This window comes from Urocitellus parryii, chromosome 5 (genome assembly GCF_045843805.1).
Source record: "Urocitellus parryii isolate mUroPar1 chromosome 5, mUroPar1.hap1, whole genome shotgun sequence".
Lineage (NCBI taxonomy): Eukaryota > Metazoa > Chordata > Mammalia > Rodentia > Sciuridae > Urocitellus > Urocitellus parryii.
This window is the reverse complement of record NC_135535.1, coordinates 159,267,332-159,289,455: the sequence shown is the minus strand read 5'-3', so window position 1 is coordinate 159,289,455 and position 22,124 is coordinate 159,267,332. Positions and strand designations below refer to the sequence as shown.

Sequence of the window (22,124 nt, the reverse complement as noted above, 5' to 3'; positions counted from 1 at the left end):
CCCACGCCTGGCCTGTGCCAGGAACGCAGAATCAACAGGGGAGGAGGCCCAGGTCCCCTAAAGTTCACGGTCAAGCTTGAGAGAGTGGAGGAGTCCAGGAGCAAAGCCACAGGGTTGGCACTTCAGGCCCGGGTGGTGGGCAAAGTGGGTGTGGATGCCAAAGCCTGGAGGGCCCTCAAGGTAGGGCCAGGCCTGCTGTGAAGGGAGGACCTGACTGAGCCCTGAGGGACGAGAAAAATTTGCATGAGAGACATCTGCAGTGGTGGTCAGGGCTGGATCGAGAGTGCCAGAAGAGGTGGACGTGGGGGTGGGGGTCAGGAGTGCCAGCTGCTGCAGAACCGGGTGTGTGTGTGGTGGTGGGGGGGCACTAGGCCTGGGAGGGAGTTGGATGAGAGTCTGCTGGAAACAGCGGCAGACAGTGCCCATCCCGCGTGTGACCTGCAGTCAGAGCTGGCAGAGCCTGCTGTGGCTCTCAGACCTGCCGCGTGCACCCACGTCCAGGGACAGAGGATGTCAGGCATCCACTGAAGCTAAGTCAAGCCCGCTTCCAACTGCTCAGCGTGTTACCTATGGCAGGTTTCATCTGTCATCCACACCACCATCCCACCCCTGGAGCTGAGCCCCGGGGGGCTGGAGGATGCAGGGTACATACAAGTCCTGCCCCGAGACTGTCAGAGGCAGGAAGGTGAGGGCAGATACAAACTATGTAATCGCGCCATCCTGCCAGGTGAGGCGAGGGCTCCTTCTTGGCTGTGCAAAGTAATAATCTCTTAAAAGCACTGGGGCAGTGCAAAGGACTTTACACCAGACGACAAGTGCTGGGTTGGCTGGGACGCGGGGCAGCGCAGGCTCCTCCCGCGGGGCCCTCTGGATGCAGTGCCGCCCGCGGTCCCCGGGGGCGCTGTGGGGCCCGGAGCCGCCTGGCCCCGCCGCCCGCTGCTCGCCGGCTCCGCACTCACTCCGGAGGCTGCCCCGACAGCAGCGCGCTCCGGCGGTGATCCCGAGCGCCCACCGCCCGCTCCGCCCCGCTGTGCCACACGCCGCTCTGCCCCGCGGTGACATGGGCGTCCCCCCGGTCCCTGAGGCCGGCGGCCGGCGCTGGGGACCCCTGCTTCTCGCTCTCTTCCTGGCTGCGTCCCGAGGTAAGGTTCGCAGGCAGCTAGGCGCTGGGGAGGAGCCCCGAGAGAGGACCGCAGGTCACGGGAGTGACACGGGCAAAACAGGAGAATCCCGAGAGTCCTCTCAACCTGCTGTGACCTCCACCCCACTGCACTGAGGCGGCTGGGACCACTGGGCAGGGTGCCAAGTGCTCCAGCTGGTGTTGGGCACATGTGCACACTGACAGCTGCCCAGGCAGCCGGCAAGACTGTCCCCTGAGGATTGCCTGTCCCACCCTTCTCCACCCAGAGGGCAAAGGGCACAAGGAGCTTCTGCAAGACAGGGATGGGACAAGGTGGAGGCAGCCCCAGTTTGTGTTAGTGAAGGCGAATGGCTTTTGACAGCTCTAGCATCTCCCTGCCCTTCTGGCCTCTGAGCTCCAGAACTCTCAGCCAGTGCCCTGGTGACACTCCTGGCTGAGCCTGGGTGGACACTGGTCAGGGTGGGCACTGTCCACTCCAGGACAGCTCTACCCACCTGGTCCCTATTCTGAGGGTCTGAGGGCCAGAGTGTCAGCAGATTCCTGACATCTGGCAAGGCTGCTGCTCACAGATCACTGTGGCTACTAGGGAGGATGTGGGACACTCCCTGAACTCAGCAAGAACCCCTTCTGGGTCCTCTCGGTTGATTTATGGCATCTCTGTGGCCTCAGTATCCTAAACTCAGATATAGAAGTCCCACACTTCCACACTCCACCCTGTCAGGACTCTGGATGTTGTCCTGGCCAGGACACAGGGACTCCTGGGGGTGGGGCCAGGGCCCTGGGACCCACAGCCTGGTCCTTGCTTCTTGACTGAACAGAATTGAAGAGACTAAACTCAAAGGAGGAGGGGGCTGGCAGGCAGCCTGGGGATCCAAATGTGATGGGGAGGGCAGGGGGAAAGTGTGAGTCATGGAGAGAGTCAGAGGGAGGCAGGACGGAGGTGGAGGGCTTGGCAGAGAGACCCAATGGGCAGGTCAGAAGAAGAGAAGGAAGGGGGAAGATGGGATAAGAGGGAGAGGAGGAGACAGAGAACCTGGAAGACACCCCAGAAACAAGTTGGGGTGTTTGAGGGTGGCTTGTTATCTAGCACTGGAAGCCTGGCTTAGGCCTCTGATAAGGAGGCGGGAGCCCAACCCCAGAGTGGCCTAAGCTCCAGCCTGGATATTCTTCAAGATGACACCCAAAGGGTGGGGGAGTGGAGCTGCAGGGAATGGTACATTCCGGCACCGAGACCTTTGCTCATGGTAGGATATGGCTTCCAGAAGGAGCAGGGGGTGGTGGTGGCAGGCAGGAAGACCAGCACCTTACCCACCATGGACCACCTGCTCTGCCCTCCCCTCACTTGGCTGGGTTGCTCCCAGCCCCAATTTGGGAAACTGAGTCCTAGAGAACCAGGCTTAGCCACTCAGCTAGCAGCACATCCAGTAATGGGAGGCCCCAAGGGGACCTCGGAACCCCTCACCCTATTTTGCCTCCATAGCTTGGAGCCTTCACTCCCAGAGGTCTTGGCGACTCAAACAACTTGGTGCACCTAAGGGCTGTCTCCCCCTGGGACCAGTCAGGAACACAGCTAGGGCTCCACTGAATGGCGTCAGGAGAGTCTCCTTTCATGGCTCTGGCCTGAGTCTCACCTGTGACATAGGCACAGTTGCTAATGGATATTTCTCCTCCTACCTAGTAGCCTGTGTAGCGGGGGAAGGTCACACAGGGGATAGGTGCACCCTGGTCTCCAGGAGGGTCTGGGTGTTGAGATGCTCACCATTCTGCCGAGGTGCTGGGTTGCCCTGGGCAGGATCATTCAACGGTAAAGCCATTCTGCCTAGGCAGGGGAGATGGAGTAGCTGGGGCAGGTCTGTGCTCCAGTTCTGGATAAGTAAGGGGCTCAGGAGCCCAAGAACCATGGAAGATGCTCCTTTCATGGGCCTGATGCAGGGTGGAAGGGATGGAGGGAGCACCTTGGGAGCCAGGACCCCAGGGGTGCCAGCACCTCTTCTTCCTCATAGGCATTCCCAGGCCTTGTGGAAGGTGCTGTCCTTGTTCCACTCTCACAGGCTGGCTCAGTTCCAAACTCTGGGACCAACACAATCAAACTGGCGGGGGTGCATCAGGGCTAGGGAGGGGCGGCCATCTTCCCCTTCATGGTAAACATGGCTGCTCATTGAGTAACCCCATGTGGCAAGGCTGACACAGCAGTGGTCAACTCTTAGGAAATCCATGGCCCACTGCCCAGAGGCCCCAGAGTATAGAGAACAGCCTGAATGCCAATCTGTGGGCACGAGAGGGCATCTAGCCTATGCCAGGGGATATACCCAGGGGCCAGAAAATACCAGGGAGCCTCTAGTTGAGCTGGGCTAATTTCTCCTGTTTGTCCCAAGCAGGGCAGAGGTTCTGTGACCTTCCTGGGAGAGGGAGGCCCAGGAGGTGGTGCATTGCTGAGACATAAAAAGAGGCCACCTGCCTCCCTGCCGTGTGTGAGATCTCAGGCCTGAGCAGGAGAAAGGGTGAGAGGGTCCTTCGGGGTCCATGCGGCCTGCTGGTGCTGACCCAGTCCCATGTGCTGAGCCCGAGGGCAGGTTTAGGCCAATGGTTGATCTAGAGGAGGCTGAGTCAGCCTTGTCTCTGTGCTTTCCGATGCCCCATGGATCGCCTTAGTTCTGGCATCGCAGTGGCCTTCCTGATGGTATGCCTAGTGGGAACGGGGAGGCCAGGGACCCTATGGGTCCTGGGTCCTGCATGCCACAGTTTCCAGACAGCCCTCGCTTAGCAGTTTAGCTTTGGGAGTCAGATTGAGGCTCAAATCCCAAGCCATTTGCCACTCTGTCACATCAGGCAAGATCCCCAGCATCCCCTTCCAAGTCACCCGACTCTAACATGGAGGTGTGACAGCCCCTCCCTCAGATGCGGCGCTTAAAGAGCCGATGAGCAGATGACCTCACATGGAGGCCAATCCTTGTGAATCCCGTGTGACACATTACTCCTCGGTTTCTGGGGACCATCTGCCATTGGTGGTCTATCAGCTCCTTGCCACCTGTGGGGCAGTGCAGAGCACGGGAAGGCGTTGGCTGGTTGTGCCAGGACTGGACTCTCCAGAGTCCTGGAGTCTGAAGGGTGCCCAGGCTGACAGCCACCCACAGACATCCAGAGGTCCCTGGATTCTGCAATGTCCATGGAGGTGCCTCTAGGTTCTCCTTTTAAAGTCCTCCAGAGATGGGGACAGGGCAACTTCAAGGTGAGCCTGGTCTAGAGTTTGCGTACCTCTGTGGGATGTTGCTTGTATCTCATCTCCTCATTAGTCCATGTGCTCAGTCTGACCATCCCCAGAGAGAAAGACAATGGCCACCATGTTGGCCATCAGCAATTCAGGAAATGAAGTTTTTCTGCTACTGACCAAGCAAGCTCAGCTCCTTTAGCCTTTTTACCTAGGCTCTGCTCTCCCATGGGGACCTGAGATTAAGTCCTGCTGTTAGTCACTCATCGTGGGATCCCAAATACACACTTCCCCTTGGGCTGTGCAGTGGGCAGGTTGGGTGGCTTGGTCTCAGTGAAGGGTAATTCCATGCTGGTGTTTCCTGAGCCCGTTTTCTCATCCCCTTTGTGATTTCGGTTGTGCTTGCCTACTGTCTTGTCTGCTCCCCGCCCCCTTTTAATCTACTCATTGTTTTGTCTGAGCAGGTAGATTTTAAAGGAAACTTTTTATCATTGTCATAAGCGGAAAGCCCGTATCATCTGCCATAAATAGAACAAAATCATAGAAACACATAATAGGAAAACCAAATAAAGGTATTAAATTCTAGCTGGAAACTTTAGTCAGGGGAAGGCTCTGAATTTGAAACCTGCTGCTATCTCTTTAATAATAATGATGATGATGATGATATTGATGATGATGATAATGAGGAGGAGGAGGGGGGAAGAGGAGGCAGAAGAAAGGAGATCAGCTTTTACAGCAAGAGATGTTTTGAAAAGACACAGTGGCATTAAACTGGGACTTTCTCTTTGGTGAAATAAGGGCTGGGAGAGAATTGAAAAGGGAATAACTTTCTCTCTGTATGATTCAATGTTATTCAATATTGTAAAACCAAAAGTAAAACTACCTTAAGTTATAGATGCTGCCAGGCAAGCTGAGCCCTCATTGGCCAGACCATCTGTCCATCTGGGGGCAGAAGGCGGGGCCTTCAGTCAGTCCCTGGCTACCCCTGGTCTCTAGAGAGTAATCAGAGGGCTGCAGGCCTCTGGAGGCCCGGTTTCAAATTCCTGCCACAGTTGGCCAGCTGTGAGACTCTGGGCCAGCTCCAAACGCTCTCTGTGCTCCAGCTTCTACAGCTGCACAATGGAGATGCTTCCAGCACCTGCCCCTCAGGTGGGGACATTAGATAAGCGAGTCCACCTCAAAGTTCTTAGAGCCACACCCAGCACAAAGGGGCTGCTACTGCTACCACCACCGAGCCTCCTGCCCTGGTGGGGGTCTAGGGGACTTGAATGGGGACTTTTCACAGCGTGGCTCCTAAGGGGAGGCCAGAGCTGAGGTCCTGTTCACGCAGACCCCCTGTGGGAAGCCCCTGAAGTCTGGGACGGCTCATCCATCCCAGCCAGGCCTCTGGCCCCCCGCCCAGGCTCTCCCTGGGGAGGCCCACTGACCAGGAGCCTCAGCCCCGGATGCTCGGACGGTTCCCAAGGGGCTGGAAGTGTGGCTTCCTCCCATAGAGCCTGGCTTCCCCTTCCCGGCCTCCTTGGTCTGATGTGAATGGACACTTCCTGCTGGGGCAGGTATCAATAAACACATCTGAGATGCCCTTTGTCCTCGCTGGCCAGAGAGCCCCCCTGGGCAGACTTGCTGGCTTCAGGGCCTGGCCTTCGCCCTGGGGCACTTCCTTTTCTAGACCGGCAGGCTCATCCTGATGGCCTCTGCCTCTGTTTCCCTCAGAGCTCTGCCTCGGCCACCGTGGCCATTCTGGAGGGTGGGGCCTGGCCAGGAGCTAACGCCAGACCCCCGATCTGTAGGGCCTCTGTGCAGCCAGGGACCAGAACTTTCTCATCTAGTGCAGCGCCAGCAACAGCAGGCGATTAATAGCTGTTTACTCTACAGCCCCCGCAGTGGGTGGAGCTCAGCCGTGTGGGTGGGGCCTCGGCAGTGGGCGGAGTTCAGCTTGTGGGTGGGGCCTCTCGGCCTGAGCAAGCCGGGACCACTCCAGAGGGTGCTGCCTTGGCGTGGGCAGGGCTTAGCCTGTCAGGGAAAAAACAAGGCTGCCCACACCCACCCGCCACCCGCCCTGTGCACACCTGCGGGGCTCTCCAGGGGCCTGCCGGGTGGAAAGACACCCAGGTCACCCACACTGGCACCCTGAGGAGACAAGGGAAAGCGCTCCTTCCCCTGTTAACCAGAGGCTGAGCTCCACCTGTGGCCGGGCCCAGCCAGAAAGCAGCCGACCCAGGGCTGAATTCCCCGAGTAGCTGTCTCTCTGCCTGGGGCTCCTTTTAGGACCTTGCTAAATATTTGTGGAATGAAAGAAAGATGTTTTCTGTTCAGGTCGGAGGCAGTGAGTAAAGGGTTCAACCAGGGGTCAGCTCTTTCCAAATAGCTAAAAGATGAGTGTCAGCTCCACCCACTGAAGGGTGGGGGGCTCTTCCTGTTTGAAGAGCTGGGGTGTCTAAGGCGTGGATCTCAGTTCAGCCACAGAGGGCTGTGTGGCCTTGGGCCAGTGGCTTGACTTCTCGGAGTCTGTTTCTGCATCTTTAAAGTAGGGATGATAATACCCACATTAGGGGGTATTGTGAGAATTGAATGAGCTCCACAAGAGCCTAACATGTCCTAAATGGTCACAAGACAGCTTGGTCTGTCCCTCCTGCCCACAGGGTCTGGAGGTGGAGGTGACCTTGGAATGTGCAGAGTCTCTAAAGAGGATATAAAGAGAGGGAAGCCCAGAGAAGGTGCCCAAGGCCACACAGCGAGGGCACAGCTAAGTGGGCACTGGGACCCAGGGACCTTGCTAAGTTCCGGAACTTTCCTGGCTCATGGCTGTCTTCCTGCAGGTGCTCCTGGGAGCCAGGGCCTGGTGAGATGACTGACTGAAGGTTCCCCCTGGCACTCGCTCAGGTCCAGGCACGGTTACCTTCCTGTCCCACAGGCTCTGGACCCCCTTGGAGCCTGGGGCCTTCCTCCCCACCCACTTTCCCCGGTCTCTGACAATGACCCAGGTGTCCAAAAGGATCTGCTTCTGACAATGAGCAACATCCTCCTGCCAAGTAATTACGATTCCAGCGGTCGGGACAGCCTGCAACAGGAGGGGTGCGCAGGCGCAGGGCGCTAGACCCCGTGCTGTGTGCTGTTGTCCCCAGTGCTGTGTCCTGGAGTGTCCTCCCAAGGACAGGCCCCTCTGGGCCGGTCCCAGCTGGAGCCTTTCTGGCCTCCTCCAGAGGCCCCAGGACAAAGCCCTCCTGGGCCACCCCATCTGGACTTTGGCTTGAAACTGGCCCCGCCCACCCCTCCACCCCGCCCGCCCCGCCCCAATCCCAGGGCAGCTTCTCCTTTTTTTCTAAAAGGGGAAGAGGTCCTTTTGGGACCTATGGGGGGGGGGATGGGGGGGAGTGGGGGGGTGTGGGATTGAGCAATGCCCCTTCTCCTGAAGTCCCTCTTGTCCCCTTGTGGGTTTCCAAGGAAAGTGCCTCCCGGGAGGCCAAGGCCTTCCTCACTGTCCTGGTGCAGCCCTGGGGTCAGGAACACCACTGCTTGGGCCCTGAGGGCTCTCGACTGGTGCCTTGTCCCCCTGCCTGTTCACTTGGCCAGCGGCCTCCCCACGGAGCCAGCATCTGGGCTCACCCGTCCATCCTCTGGCCCCGCTCAGCTTTGGGCTTCCCTGCTCTGCTCTCGGCTCCTGTCTGAGCCTGAGGGTCACATGGATGGGCGGGGGCAGTCGAGCTCCACCCTGGCCAGCTCCTGGAGGGAGCTGTAATCCTGTGTCACAAATCAAATGTCCACAGAGCCAAGCAAGTATGATGGGAGAGTGAAGCAGGTGGAGGCATTCGGGAGCGGTGAGGACTGTGGCAAGCCGGAGCACGGGGGCTCCATGGGGACCGTTGCCTCCCGGGGAGCTGACTCCGTGGCCTGGTTTTCACAGGAATGCGTTACGAATCAGAATGTCCATATCAAATCCCTGAATTTTAAATGTTAGCCATCTCAAAACAAATAATCTAAGATATTTGGAGGGTTTAATGAAATGTTTGAAGACTGGATGAGGCCTGTGGGCTTCCAGTTTGGGCGATTTTCCGGCGGTATGGTGTCTAAGTGTCTGAGTCTGAGTCTGGTTTTAGCACTTGCTGCGTGATCCTCAGTGAGTTACGACATGCGCCAGTTTCCTCATCGGTGAAAAGGGAGCAAACCCGACACCTACCCCACAGGATTGTTAGCTCTGCCCCAGAGCCCTGGGCCTCCAGCACAACAGGCTATTCTTCTTACAGTTGTAACTAGATCCCACTTGACCTGAAGCCCCCCATGTTCCAGGCTCTGAGTTCATACCTTCTGAAACTTCAGTCAAACCAGTTTCCTCCCTGGATCTCTGTGCTACTGTCTGTAAATGAGAGAAGAATCCTGCCAGAATTTCTGATGTCTTTGTTCACCCTGCAGTGACTTCCAGAAGTCTGGCTCTCACATAGAGGCAGAGCACGGGGAAGGCCCTGGTGTATCTGTTTTTACCTTCTAAGCCTAACACCCTACTTCTGCAGATGTGTGCTTTGGGACCAAGGCCTTGCTATTTCCTGATACTCTCCTCTTTCTATCTATCTATCCATCCATGCACCCATCCATCCATCCATTCATTCATTTTTGGTACCGGGGATTTGAACCCAGAGGTGCTTAACCACTGAGCCACACCCCCAGCCCTTTTTTGTATTTTATTTAGAGACAGGGTCTCACTGAGTTGCTCAGGGCCTTGCTAAGATGCTGAGGCTGGCTTTGAACTCGAGATCTTCTGGCCTCAGCTTCCTGAGCCACTGGGATTATAGGTGTGTGCCACCGTGCGGGCGATGGATGATATCACCCTTTAGATACACAAGCACTCCAGGACGGGGTCTCAAGCCTTTGTCAGTCACTCACACTGTAGTGGGAAAGAGTTCAAAGCTGGACTCTCTATTCCATTCCCCACCCCACCCCCACTCCTTGGAAACGTTTCTTGAGTTGAATCAGAGAACTATCTAGCCCCCTGTATCAAGCACCAACTACTGTGAAGCCACTTTCAGAGCACCTGTTACTAATCCTTGACTCCAGTCCACCAGGGAGACGTTTCCATTTGCAGTAAAGAGTCAGGCTCGGGGCCATGGCTACTGGACTCTGAGGCAGGCTGGCCCCCTCCCAAAGCCCCAGCAGGCTGCCTCCCTCTTGACTGGGCAAGGCTTCAGCTTTTCTGGGGTGGGGACCCAGCCTTTGGCGGATGGTGCTGGACTCTAGGGTCAGGGAAGTGGCACCTGGAGGAGGAGTGGCATTTCCTTGGGTCTAGGCAGTGCCCCTAGCCGGGGCAGTGAAGGGACACATTTGTTTGAACCTGTTTCCAAACCCTGCCTTCCTGGCTGCTGGCCTACAGCAGCCCCGAGGGGTCAGTTGGACAACACAGCCCCGTGCTGACCTGACACAGCGACCCTCCCTGTGTCTGCAGAGGGCACAGATCTCCGCAGGGGCCCTCACCTTCCCGAGCAGCCCTCTTGCAGCCCTGGGCTGAGCGAGCGTTTTCTCACAGTACAGATGAGGAAACCGAGACTCATTCAGCCACACAGAGGACAAGACCCTTCCCCAGACCCTTCCCCAGTTTTGCTTTCAAAAGTCAGTGCTTGGGGGGAAAGGGGGGTAGGGTAAAAAGGACCAGGAGTGCGTATTGGAAAAAAAGAAAAGAAGGATTAGAACGGGGTGCTCAGGGCCAGAGGGAGGCGGAGGCAGGGAGGAGCTCCCCACCCCGTCCCTCCGTCGCCTTGGGTTCTCCGGCTTCCCCGTCAGGGTCTCTCTACTTGCTAAATCCTGCCTGTCCATCATCAAGTCCAGAGACCCTCCCTCCTCCCAGAAGTGCCCTGACCACCCCCAGAAGGCTGATTTCTCTCTCCTGCAAGAGCCCCGAAGCCTGGCACCGGCTCACCCTTGTCTGTGGGGTTCCCGTGCCAGGGACGCAGGCTTGTCTGCTGGGGAGGCCACTGGCTCCCAAAGGCCTCATGCTTGGCGTCCAGGTGAGGCGCAGCGCCTGACACTGGCCTTGCATATAATAAGTGCCCACTGGGGAGGAGGTGGGAAGGGGCAGAGGGGCAGATGGCCCCCAGCAGGGTGGCATGAAGCAGTGCTGAGCATAAAGATTGGCAGTGCAGGGGCCGCCCTGGGCAAAGCCACCAGGAGAGGGTCACATCCGGCTGCCCGGTCTCTGCCTGCCCCAGAGTCTCTCCTTTCTTGGTCCCACTCTCAGCGCTACACCAGCGGGCTGGGCTCAGGTGGCTCCTTCCCCCAGGGGGGGACGCGCTCGGTACTAATGACCAAGGGGAGGCTGGGGGACTGGCACTCTCTCAGGCAGGTGACAGGTGTCCTTTCTCTGACCAGGTCTGGTGGCAGCCTTCAAGGTGGCCACACCATATTCCCTGTACGTGTGTCCAGAAGGGCAGAACGTCACCCTCACCTGCAGACTTGTGGGCCCTGTGTCCAAAGGGCACGACGTGACCTTCTACAAGACCTGGTACCGCAGCTCGAGGGGCGAAATGCAAGTCTGCTCTGAGCGCCGACCCATCCGCAACCTCACGTTCCAGAACCTTCACCTGCACCACGGGGACCACCACACCGCCAACACCAGCCACGACCTGGCCCAGAGCCATGGGGTGGAGTCGGCCTCCGACCACCACGGCAACTTCTCCATCACCGTGCGCCACCTGACCCTGGAGGACAGTGGCCTCTACTGTTGCCTGGTGGTGGAGCTCAGGCACCACCACTCGGAGCACAGGGTCCACGGGGCCATGGAGCTGCAGGTGCAGAGAGGTGAGGGCAGCTGTGCGCGTAGCCTGGGGGCTCGGGCTGCTGAGCACCGCCCTGGACTATACAGGAGACTATACCGGTGATGCTGGTGCCACAGTGAGCGTGGGAAGGAGTGGCTGAGCGTGGGGGGTGTGGACCTGGGTAAGCGGGTGTGATGCAGAGGGGGAGAGGGAGGGCGTCTGTGGCTTCTCGTGGACGGACCTGGGCTGGCAGGGTGACTGCACCGTGGCCACGGAGGGCGTGGGCAACAGCTTGACTGACAGGGGCCCTGGGTGTGAGTGGTGGCTGGCTGAGCAGCTGTGTGTGTGCACGCACGTGTCTGTCCAGCTGAGAAGGAAAGGGCTGGGAGGTGGATAAGTGCGGGTGCCAGCAGGTCCCCACTTGTCCCCGGGGGTGGCATGAGAACAAGCAGGGTGAGAACATGCCAGGGTGTGCCAGGGTGTGTGCTCCGATGGGGCCAGCACTGCCGAGAGGGCGCTAGCTTGCAGCACATGTACCCGTGACGTATGCTGAGGGGACACTGGCTTAGACAAGCCTGCTCTGCCTTTTGGGTGTGACACTCAGCTGATGGCCCGTCTCTTCCCTCCCACAGGCAATGACACGCCATCCAAATGTGTCCTGCATCCATCCTCCCCACAGGAGAGCGAAAGTAAGGACCACCCTGGTGTCCCTCCTGCTTCTCTGTCCTCTGTCCTCCTGCGTCCTCAGCCCAGGCTGGGCTCTCAACTCTGGCCTCACTTCCACATGCACATGGATCCCGTCTTCCTCCCTGCGGCTCCCAGAGCTTTTGCTTCCTCCTTGGCTATAGGAGCTGGTCCCCGTCCCCCTTCCAGCTGCTCCCTGCTCCCTGCAGGAACCGCTTCCTCCGTGAATCAGGCCTCACCTTTTTCACTCCACATACAGGGAAACAGAGGCCCAGAGAGGTGCCTCACCCCCGCCCAAACACACAGCTCAGGCAGCACAGCAGAGATTTGGCTACAGCTTGCTTAGCTCTGCGCATGTCCCCTTCTTCCCACCTTGCGGGAGGAGACTGGACATGCAGGGCAGTGAGTGGCTGTCAGATGCAGTGTTTACCTAGACAGTTGCCTCAGGGTAGGGGACACTGCTGTCACTGGTGACTGAGCACCCAGAGGTCAGGTGAGAAAGCCCAGCAGCTTGGAGACAGCAGGTAAGGGGACAAGTCTAAGGGATGTCCTGCTCTTCTGAGAGGAGGGGGCCTTGGCTTCCAGACCCTCTGGCCACCCAGCACTCATCAGGAATCCTGTGGCGACCAGCCCCTGTCTAGGCCCCGGAGATGCAGAAGGGAAAACTGTGTCCTTGGTCTCCAGGAGGACAAGCAGGAGGGCCTGAGTCAGAAGGGGCACAGCTAAGCTACAGCCCCCAGGCAAACCCCAACTCAAAGGCAGTGGTGGCTTTTGACTCAAGTTACTCATTTTTTTCTGGGTTTTTTTTTTTTTCCTGTTTTTTTTCAGTACGAGGGATGGAACTCAGGAGTTAACCACGGAGCCACATCCCCAGCCCTTTTTATTTGTTTTTTTAATTTCAAGAGGGGGCCTCACTAAGTTGCTTAGGGTCTTGCTAAGTTTCTGAGGCTGGCCTTAAACTCACGGTCCTCCTGCCTCAGCCTCCCCAGTTGCTGGGATCACAGGTGTAAACCACCAGCCTGGCTTAAAACTACCTTTTTTTTTTTTTTTTTTTTAAGACAACAAACACACACCAACCAGAAGCAAAATTAGGACATGCACTTGGTGAGTTAGACCTCCATGGACCTCAGGAGGGTCCAGCCCCTCTCCTGGCACACTGCAGAGCTCTGTCCTCACTTCCCCTCTGAGGGGCCACTTTCCCATGCAGCAGCAGCTCAGGACTCTGTGCACGCAGCTGTGCTTGTGATAGGACAGGGTGGCCAGCCCGGTGGGGCATGAGTGACACTCACTTCCCCACAGCTCCTTCACTCTGAGTACACCCCAGGCCCACTTCTTCCTCCACAAACTCTGGTGGAGCCGGGCGGCCCACCGCTGCCCCCAGGCCACAGCTGGGGAAAGGGAGGCTCAGGCAGGGGAGGGGCCCTGCTCCTGCTCCCTGACCCGGAGCCCAGAGGGAATGCCGAGGGGGTGAGGCTAGTGAGGGGGTGGAGGCTGGAGTCCTCTCTCCTGACCTGGCGGAGTGCAGGCAGAGGAAGGCGTCTGGGAAGGCCCGGGAAGCCCGGCAGAACTTGGACTTGACGGCCAGGAGCCGGTCAGGCATTCACCGCTGAGCACCTCTGTCCCCGGGTGTTGGCGTTTCCGTCCCTAACTCTTCAGACAGTGAAGCCTCCCTGAGGCCCTGCTTCCCAGAGCTGCTGTCCAGGGAATTGGCTCCTTGAGGGTCCAAGGGACACGCTGGCGTCTGTCACAGCTGTGGGGGCAGGGGACGGCTCTGAGGACTCCTGGGGCTCCTCCTCCCTTGGTTGTAGCAGTCTAGACGGTGGGCACCGGCACTGAGCAGGCTCCAGATGAGAAGCCTCTGGCCGTGCCTTGGGGTCGGGTGTGGCACTGAACAGCTCTGTCCCTCTCACCCTGGGCCATCGGGCAGCCGGGTCCTCTTCCTTAACAGCGAGGTAGTCAGGGTCATCTCAGGGGCTGCATCAGGGATGGAAAGCTCTTGTGCCTCCAGGGCCAAGGAGCTGGTGAGGAAGACAGCAGGGAGGGGTGGGGACTGGGGAGAGCACCCGCCACCAGCCATGGGGTCATTCCCGCTGCGTGTGCCAGAGCAGCTGAGGGTTCGGCAAAGCTGGACACCAGGTTTTGTATGGACTCTCTCAATTTTAAAAAGTTGACAACTAACAAAACTGTGTGTGCCAGGGCGGTTCCCTGAGTCCATTCTAGGGAAAGGCCGGGGGTGAGGTGGTTAAGAGCGTGGATCCTGAAATCAGCCCAGTTGCTCGACCTCTCTGGGCCTTATTTATTTATTTATTTTTTATCTGCCAAATGGAGATGATTTGAATAGTGCTTACCTTCCAGGGTTTCTGTGAGACACAGTGAGGTATTACCTGTGAGGTAATGTAGGTGTGGCTGCTGTTACTCCTAGATGCCTGATTTCCAAGTCAACTCATCCAACCCCCTGTGCCCAGGCAGGGTGGCAAGTAGGTGGCAGCAGGCAGAGAGCACAGTCCTGCTTCCTGAGGGGCCTAGAGCCATTTGCCTGGTAACCCGTCACTGCCCAGGACTGGACACTGGGTGCTGCAGCCGCCGCCCCTGGTCGGCCAGCCAATCTTCTAGCCAAGAAGTTCTTTGAGTTCCCTTTCTCTAGCTTTGGCCCAGGGCTCTAAGTGTTATTCCTGGGACGTGGGAGTAGCTAGACCCTGAGATAAGTGAAAGTCCAAGTCACCTGAGTGGGGAGGAAGTCACAGGAGACGGGGAGCAGGGACCAGGGAAGGTGGCTCCGGGTGCATCTCTGCACCTCCCCGCCTCTCCGACACGGCAGGTGGGCTGCGGCTGCCCTCCTCCAGCCTCCTCCCTGGGGACCAGGCAGTCCAACCCACAGCAGCCCACTCCTTCCTCCACACACACCACCAGGAATCCGGCAGACCCCGGCCCAACGGGCCCTCCTGCCCCACCCTGCTGCACGAGGGCCTGGCATACGCCCTAGCAAGGGGGTGGAGACCACCTCTGCCAGAGCCTCATCACCTCCCCAGGGTGAACCTGACCCTGGATGGTGACTAAGCTCCCCCAGTGAATGCTGGTACCAGCACTGGTGGTGCATGGGGAGAGGGATGGGGGACTGTGGCCAGGCTGGGCTCTGCAGAGATGCCCACAGACCCGTCCCCAAAGTCACAGACCTGTCCCCTCTTTTCCAGCCTCAACTCTCAGCACAGGTTGTAAGGAAATCTCAGGTTTTCAATGCTCATCTCCTAGAGAGGCCCCAGAGGGGGACCTCCACTTAGAGAAGAGAGTCAGGCAGAGAGATCCCGCCTAGCCTCCCAGGCGGACAGAGTCCCTGAGCACCTGTTGGAGCACACTAGGTGTTGCTTACTAACATCGGAGGAGCCCTGCTTTGATGACAGGAAGAGAGTGCTTTGCAACCAGCTTCTCAGATATTGCCCACAAGAAGGTCCTTGGATGGGGTTTAGAAACACGGAATGGCCTGAGATCACTCTATAAAGAATGCTTTTACTTTCAATATTCCACGTTAGAATGCAGCCTTGCTAAAATCTGCAGGGAGCCCGCTCGAGTGTGGAGCGGAACTTGCTTTGTAAGGAGCCCAGCCCCTGTTCCTGTACAGAAGAGCACTTCTAAAGCGCTTGAAAACAGTTTTGTTCTCTTCCGCCCTGCGAACAACCCCCTGCAAGCTTGTTTACACCGCTGGGTTGTTTGGCCACACAAAGAGATAAAAAAAAAAATGGCCTGTATTCCCAACTGAACCCCCAGAGCAACATTTAGATCACGGTCTCTCAGCTGTTTTGGTCAAATAAGAAGGAAGTACCCTTCGGCTAGTTGCGGTTCTGAGGCTCCCCTGTTCCCAGCAGAACCCCTGAAGTCAGCAGCTGGACTGAAATAAATCGCACCTCCCCTCGCTGCTGGGACCGGGAAGTGGCAGAACCTTCTGGAGGGCGATTTAGCCATCGCCTAAAAGAAAACTCACACACCACAGTCTGGCTCGGGACTTGGCTAGGAACTGATGTGCTCGATGCCCTTTCCCAGGGGACCAGGATGCAAGCTCACGGAGTCCTTCTGCAGAAGGAACAGGCGGCCGCCATGCCCACCAGCAGGACATGTCTCTATAAGTTTTGGGGGAGCTGTGTGTGATAGAGCCTGGGCAGGCGAGGGATCTCTGTACTCAGATGCTCCGGCTCTGATGAGCGGGAGAGCAAGGGTCCTAGGACCCCCTGTCTGCTGGCTGTGCAGGGACCATCTAGAGGGGCGGACAGGGACCGTGCAGCTCCACAGGGAGGAAGACACTTCTGAGTATTTTTTAAATTTGCATGTTTTTTTTTTTTAATTTAAAAAGCTCAATGTTTAAAAATGTCAGAGAAGGATTATCAATTCTCTAGTTCTCCTTCCAAGTTGGCCCCCTCCCATGACTTGTGTGCCTGAGGTTACGAGGGGGGGCTTCCAGGGATCCCTGACCCAGAGCTATGGGGTCCCTCCAGGGGTGGCTTAGGGCTTTTTATTGTTATCATGGTTAGACATCTAGGACAAAAAGTGTGCCATTTTTTCCATTTTTAAGGGGACAATTCAATGCCATGCAACTGAGTTACATTCTCAATCCTGTGAGACCACCACCTCTACTTCTGAAACTTTTTTTGTTACTTGGGCTTCTTTTGACCTTGAACCCTGTGGCACGGGGTCTGTGAAAGGCCTGCTTCCCTTTTTACTTTTTGGTATTCAGAATTGAACCCGGTTGCTTAACCACCGAGCCACATCCCCAGCCCTTTATTATATTTCTCTTAGAGACAGGACCTCACTAAGTTGCTCAGGGCCTCACTAAGTGGCGGAGGCTGGCTTTGAACTCGCGATCCTCTTGCCTCAGCCTCCCGAGCCCCCAGGATTACAGGCCTGGGCCACCGCACCTGGCCCTGCTTCCCTTTTGGGCACAACCTGTGGCCCAGGGAGGTCCAGCTCTCCCTGGTGGGCGGGAGGAGGAGCCTGTTCTGTCTCCTGGAGCTGCCTCAGCTGTGAGCCTCAGGCCTGTCTGTCTCTGAGCCTGGGCCCGCCTTGGGAAGGAGGGAGGTGTCTTTGGAAGGGGGTTCCCAGCCATCGGTGCCTCTGCAGGTCACAGAGTTGCTGGGTCCCCCGGCTGCCCAGCCTTTCCTCTCTGGGCCTCGTTGCGGTTCTGAGGCTCCCCTGTTCCCAGCAGTGTCCCTTTGGAGGGGAGTGGGATGGGCCTCACCCTGGCTGTCTCTCTGCCCCTGCAGACATCACGGCGGCAGCCCTGGCCACGGGCGCCTGCGTAGTGGGCATCCTGTGCCTCCCGCTCATCCTGCTCATGGTCTACAAGCAGAAGCAGGCAGCCTCCCACCACCGTGAGTAGTGCCCGCGGGGCAGGGCGGGGAGTGGCCACTGGGCCCAGGTCCTGGGGTTTCCAAGGTGCCAGGCAGGCATGTTCCTTTCCCTCCCTTGGCTGGGCTCCGCGGCTGAGCGAGGAGGACACCCAGGCACCTGTTTTCTGGGGCCCGAGTGCCTGCCAGGTACTTGGCCCCCAGGCAGTGCCGGCTTGGTGCTCACCAAGACTGTGTTCTGAATGAAGGAATGACCAGTCTCGGGGTAACGGGGAGAGCTCGTGTTGATTTCTAAAAGTGGCGCCACCCAGAGATCCTCTGGGGATCTGTTTTAATGTAAGGGTGGGTTTGTTTTAAAAGTAGTAGCAATTTCGGGAACAAAAATGAGTTTTATTAGAAGTGGAAGGGGACTTAGAGATGAATTCAGTGAAGCCCTTCCTTTTGTGGAGAAGTCTGAGATCAATGAATTAAAGAACTAACCGAAGCCGAGTGCTGTGGCACACACCTGTCATCCCAGCAGCTCGGGAGGCTGAGGCAGGAGGATCCCAAGTTCAAAGCCAGCCTCAGCAATGGTGAGGTGCTAAGCAACTCAGTGAGACCCTGTCTCTAAATAAAGTACAAAATAGGGCGGGGGATGTGGCTCAGCGGTTGAGTGCCCCTGAGTTCAATCCCTAGGAGGAGGAGGAGGAGGAGGAGGAGGAGGAGGAGGAGGAGAACTAACCAAATGCTACGTCACAATGAGGGGCAGAGCTGGGACTGAGCCTTGGAGCTGGGCACCCTTGCTCTTTCCAGGGGATGTAATTTAACCATATGATTCAAATGCTCATCAGAGCCAACAACCCGGCTGATGGGGCTGCTGTGCCCGGCTCCTTGCCAGCCCTATTACGTACATTGTCTCGCTTAGTCCACAGAACAACTCCTAGAACTCGGTGCCACCATTGTTTTTGCTCATCCATTTTTAGGTGAGCAAATTGAGGCTCAGAGAGGTTGTGTTTTGCCTAAAGAACCACACAGCAAATAAGCGGGGAAGCCAGGCTTCAAGTTCACGGCCTTGAACACCTTTCATATTCCCATTCTGGGTAACAGTGCCTCTGCCCTCCCTGACCCCGCCGGAGCCTCTGCCAGCCTCAGTCCTCCCCAGAGCAGGAGGGTGGGGAATTCTGTCCCTGCAACCCTCCCAGCCACCTCCCCTCTGCCTGGCTGCAGAGGGTACCTGAGGGAGCACTGCTGTCCCCAGGTCACACCTTTGGCTGCATCAGCTCCCTGTCCTCCTTCCTGGGGCTCCTGCCTGGAGCCCGGCTGTGGATCACCTGGGGGCTGTGACCTCCTCGCCTTTACTCTCAGGCCTGCCCTGTTCCCCTAAAGCCCGCACGGCTTCCTGACAGGGAGCCGGGGCTGGCCTTGGGTGGCACAGACCTTGGGGCTGGAGCAGGAGCAGAGCCCGGAGGAGGAGCGGGTGGCTGCAGAGCCGCTTGAACTGCCCTCCCCTGGGCGGGGCGGGGTGAGGGGGAGCCCGCCCAGCTTGGCCCGGCTCCCAGACAGCCCCTGTCCCTTCCCTCAGACCCCAGCGCAGTGTGGTCAGCACACAGGGGAACTGGGATAAAAACGCATTCTGGGCGGAGGATGCTGTCTGGGGGGGGGGCGGCGTGCTCCTCTATTGGAGTCACCCCGTAAACAGGGCATGGTGCTGACAGATTTCAGGAACTTTGTGTAACTTCCCTGAGTTTGTGCTGCAGGGGCACCCCTCCCCCACCCCCCTCTGTTTCCTTAGAATGACAAGGACGAGGAGTCTGCGCTGGGGAGCCTAAGAAAGAGGGAAGTTAAGCCTCCTGCATCTAGTTGGTGGCCACCTTGGGGGTTGGGGAACCCCAGAAGTGAGGCAAGGCCACAGTAGCTCAGTGTGGCTGGGACGCGGGGTGCTCAGACCCCGAAGCTTCCTCTAACAGATGTCATCTCTCTTAGGTAACCGGGGGACAAGGCAGAGAGAACCAGGAACCCTCTAATTAGGAACTGACCTTGAGTACTCCACCCAGAGGTCATGGCTAAAGACCAGGAGGGGACAAATGTCCAAACAGGAAACCACAGTTAGCAAACCCAGGAGCCAGGCCTTTGGTGGACACGCAGACCCTGAGGGTCCCACACTGTAAGCCAAGCCACAAGAGACGGTGCTGGTCCCTTTGCTTTCCTGGTGGCAAATGTCATCCCCCACATTTGGAAATCGCAGACTTTCACTTATAGTCAAAATGGGCCACTCACGGGGGTCCACCTGCTGGACAGACACATGGGCGTCCTGCCACACAGAAGTGGAACCTGGGCCAAGCAGGGCCCTGCCCGGGACACTCCTGGAGTTCCCGAGGGGCATCTGCCACCAGGGCTGCCTTCCTTCCTGTGACCGGCTTCTCTTTCTGTCCCTAGGTGCCCAGGAGTTGGTGCGGATGGACAGGTAAGGCCCCTGGATGCTTTCTAGGGAAGACCCCCGGGCCAGCTGTGGGAGGGTGGGCTCTGTGCTGGCGCATCGGGCGGAGAAGCTGATACGTCTGTGCTGGCTGGGTGTCCTCCCCGTCACCCACCTGTCACTCACCCCTCACCCCGCGGGCTGAGCTCTGGTCTGCACACCCACCTCTGGGCCCTGGTGGCCGGCCTGGGAGCAGCTGACCCCGGGCACACACCGAACATGCAGAGGAGGCCAGTGGGCCCAGGTTTAGCCCCACACCTGGGCAGTGGCTCCTGCCACCTGGGCCTCCCGCAGCAAGCTGTGGCCATCAGGCAGGAGAGCAGACACTGAAGAGCCTGGGGGGACAGCAGCTGGGGGGTGGGTGGGGGTGCTGTGGTCTGGGCAGGAGGCTGGGCCTGGAAGCTGGGCTCCGGCAGGAGCCACGCTCAGGAGCCTGGCCCCCAGCCCCACCCAGAGCTCCTGAGTGTTGGAAAGGGACGGTTTCCCAGACAGGGCAATACGGGTCCTGATGGTGATCCTGCCAGGAGCTCAGAGGCTGAGGGCCCTTCTCAGAAGACAAGAGAACCTTCCTCTCAGCCCAAATAAGCTTTGGGTACCTTCGATCCTAAGGCCATTAGCCATTCAGACCAAAGAGAAACGTGTCCCCTCCGTCCTGAGGCAGGGGTTTGGAGCTGCCTGCCTGTGTCCTGAGGGTCTGACCACAGGAGGGACTGTGGTCAGTGCTGGTAGTGGCCCTGAGGCCCGCAGCTCAGGCAGGGGGCGAGGCCTGGCCCCTCTGCTTGCTGGGAGAGGCTGCCGAGGCCTGGGAGAGGGGACAGGAGGTGAGGAGAGGGGACAGCAGGGAGGGCAGAGGCCACGCTCTGGGCAGCAGGTGACCTTCCACTCTGCTTCGCTGGCAGCAACATCCAAGGAATCGAAAACCCTGGCTTTGAGGCCTCTCCACCCGTCCAGGGGATGCCTGAGGCCAAGGCCCGGCCCCCCTTGTCCTACGTGGCCCAGCGTCAGCCTTCCGAGTCTGGACGGCACCTCCTCTCCGAGCCCAGCACTCCCCTGTCTCCTCCTGGCCCTGGGGACGTCTTCTTTCCATCCCTGGGTAAGTGCTCTCTGACCCAAGGCCTACGGGCACCTCCCTGGGGAGTCCTCACGGCTCATGGTTGGGCCGGGGCTGAGGGACCAAGCAGTGCCCCCCCACCCCGTTTCATTTTGCCTCCGTTGTCCTTCGCAGACCCGGTTCCTGACTCTCCAAACTTCGAGGCCATCTAGACCTGTGGGCAGCAGAGGCTGGGGCTGGGGCAGGTGCATCTGAGCCGGGGCTGGCCCTGGGAGTGTCCCCAGCCCCCTTCCTCCTGCTCTGGGCCCAGACTCCGCTTCACCCGCAACGCCTGGTCCCTCGGCCAGTCGGGAAGCTGCGTTGGGCAGGGGAGAAGGTGCTGGACTACCCACTCCTGTCCCAAGGAGGTTGGGGTGCGGATTCTCCCAGAGACCTGCATTCACCAGGTGCCAAATGAGCCCCATCCTAAGAAGCCCCAGAATTTCCAGTGCTGCAGCGGCCTCTTGCCTAGGGACAAGAGTCTTGGGACCTGGTGGCATGGAGGGGACGAGGTGGACACTGGCCTGGGCCCTCAGTGGCACTGTCCCAGGCATGAGATGCAGGATAAGAGATAGAGAGACTCCTGCCCGCCGTGGTTGGCCTGGGTCCCTGTGTCACCTGAGGCTGCCCCTCTGTGGACCTTACTCTGCACCCGTGGGGCTCTGAGGCTGAGCTGCATCCTCCCTGTCATCGGAACTCCCCCGATGCCTCCTGGGAGCGGTGTCACTGAGGATCTGTCAACAGGTTAAGTGCATGTGGGGCGCCCACTGCCAGCATTTGGTCCTCAGTGGCCCCCAGATGGGAAGTGCCTACTGGGGAAGAGTGGTCCCTGTGAACCACCGGTGTCTTGAGCAATTGAGGCTGGGCCGGAGGTTGCGCCACTCACCGCGGATGACAGCGAGGGAGGGTGGGCGGGGCCTGTTGGGAAGGTGAGTGGGACCCCTACCTACCCTCCCTGTCCCTTGCTCCCACTGCTCAGCATGGCTAGTAGTGAGGGTGGCCACACGATGTTTCGTCCATACTGCGACACTTTTGATTGTGAAAAGGGGGTGCTATTAAAATGGCCTGGGCAATAGGTGCAAACCCTGTGAATGGACCAGGGACGCGGGGCTTAACCCCCTCTGCTTCCGGCATGCCTGAGGCCTAGGGAGGCCTGTGCCCTGGCGTTTGGTCTTCTCTTCCATCCAGTCATGATGGGTGCCCCACCGAGTGGGAGGGTGGGGGCAGTACAAAGAAGAGCTTGTTTCTTCTCTGCTCAGCCTCCATCTTCCGTGCCCCGACATGATCTGGTTATTTTATTTTTTATTATTTTGCAGGAGGGGGTGTGGTACCAGGGATTGAATCCAGGGGCACTTTTATCACGGAGCCACATCCCCAGCCATTTTTTTTTTAAATAGATTTTTCAAACTTAGAGACAGGATCTCGCTGAGTTGCTTAGGGCCTTGCTAAGTGGCTGAGGCTGGCCTCAAACTT

At 58.3% G+C, this 22,124-nt stretch overlaps 2 protein-coding genes across 2 annotated transcripts in view; one reads left to right on the top strand and one right to left on the bottom strand.

Moving 5' to 3' along the window:
* The window catches only part of Cdh23 (cadherin related 23), a 338,545-nt gene that overhangs the window by 35,357 nt on the left and 281,064 nt on the right, over positions 1–22,124 (bottom strand). The window lies entirely within an intron of this gene.
* On the top strand, positions 940–21,551 carry Vsir (V-set immunoregulatory receptor). Its single transcript, XM_026405786.2, has 7 exons — positions 940–1,142; positions 10,704–11,132; positions 11,722–11,778; positions 17,023–17,130; positions 19,522–19,549; positions 20,461–20,654; positions 20,787–21,551. Exons 1-7 carry the CDS (start codon positions 1,061–1,063, stop codon positions 20,822–20,824), a joined length of 936 nt encoding a protein of 311 aa, XP_026261571.2. The 5' UTR covers positions 940–1,060; the 3' UTR covers positions 20,825–21,551.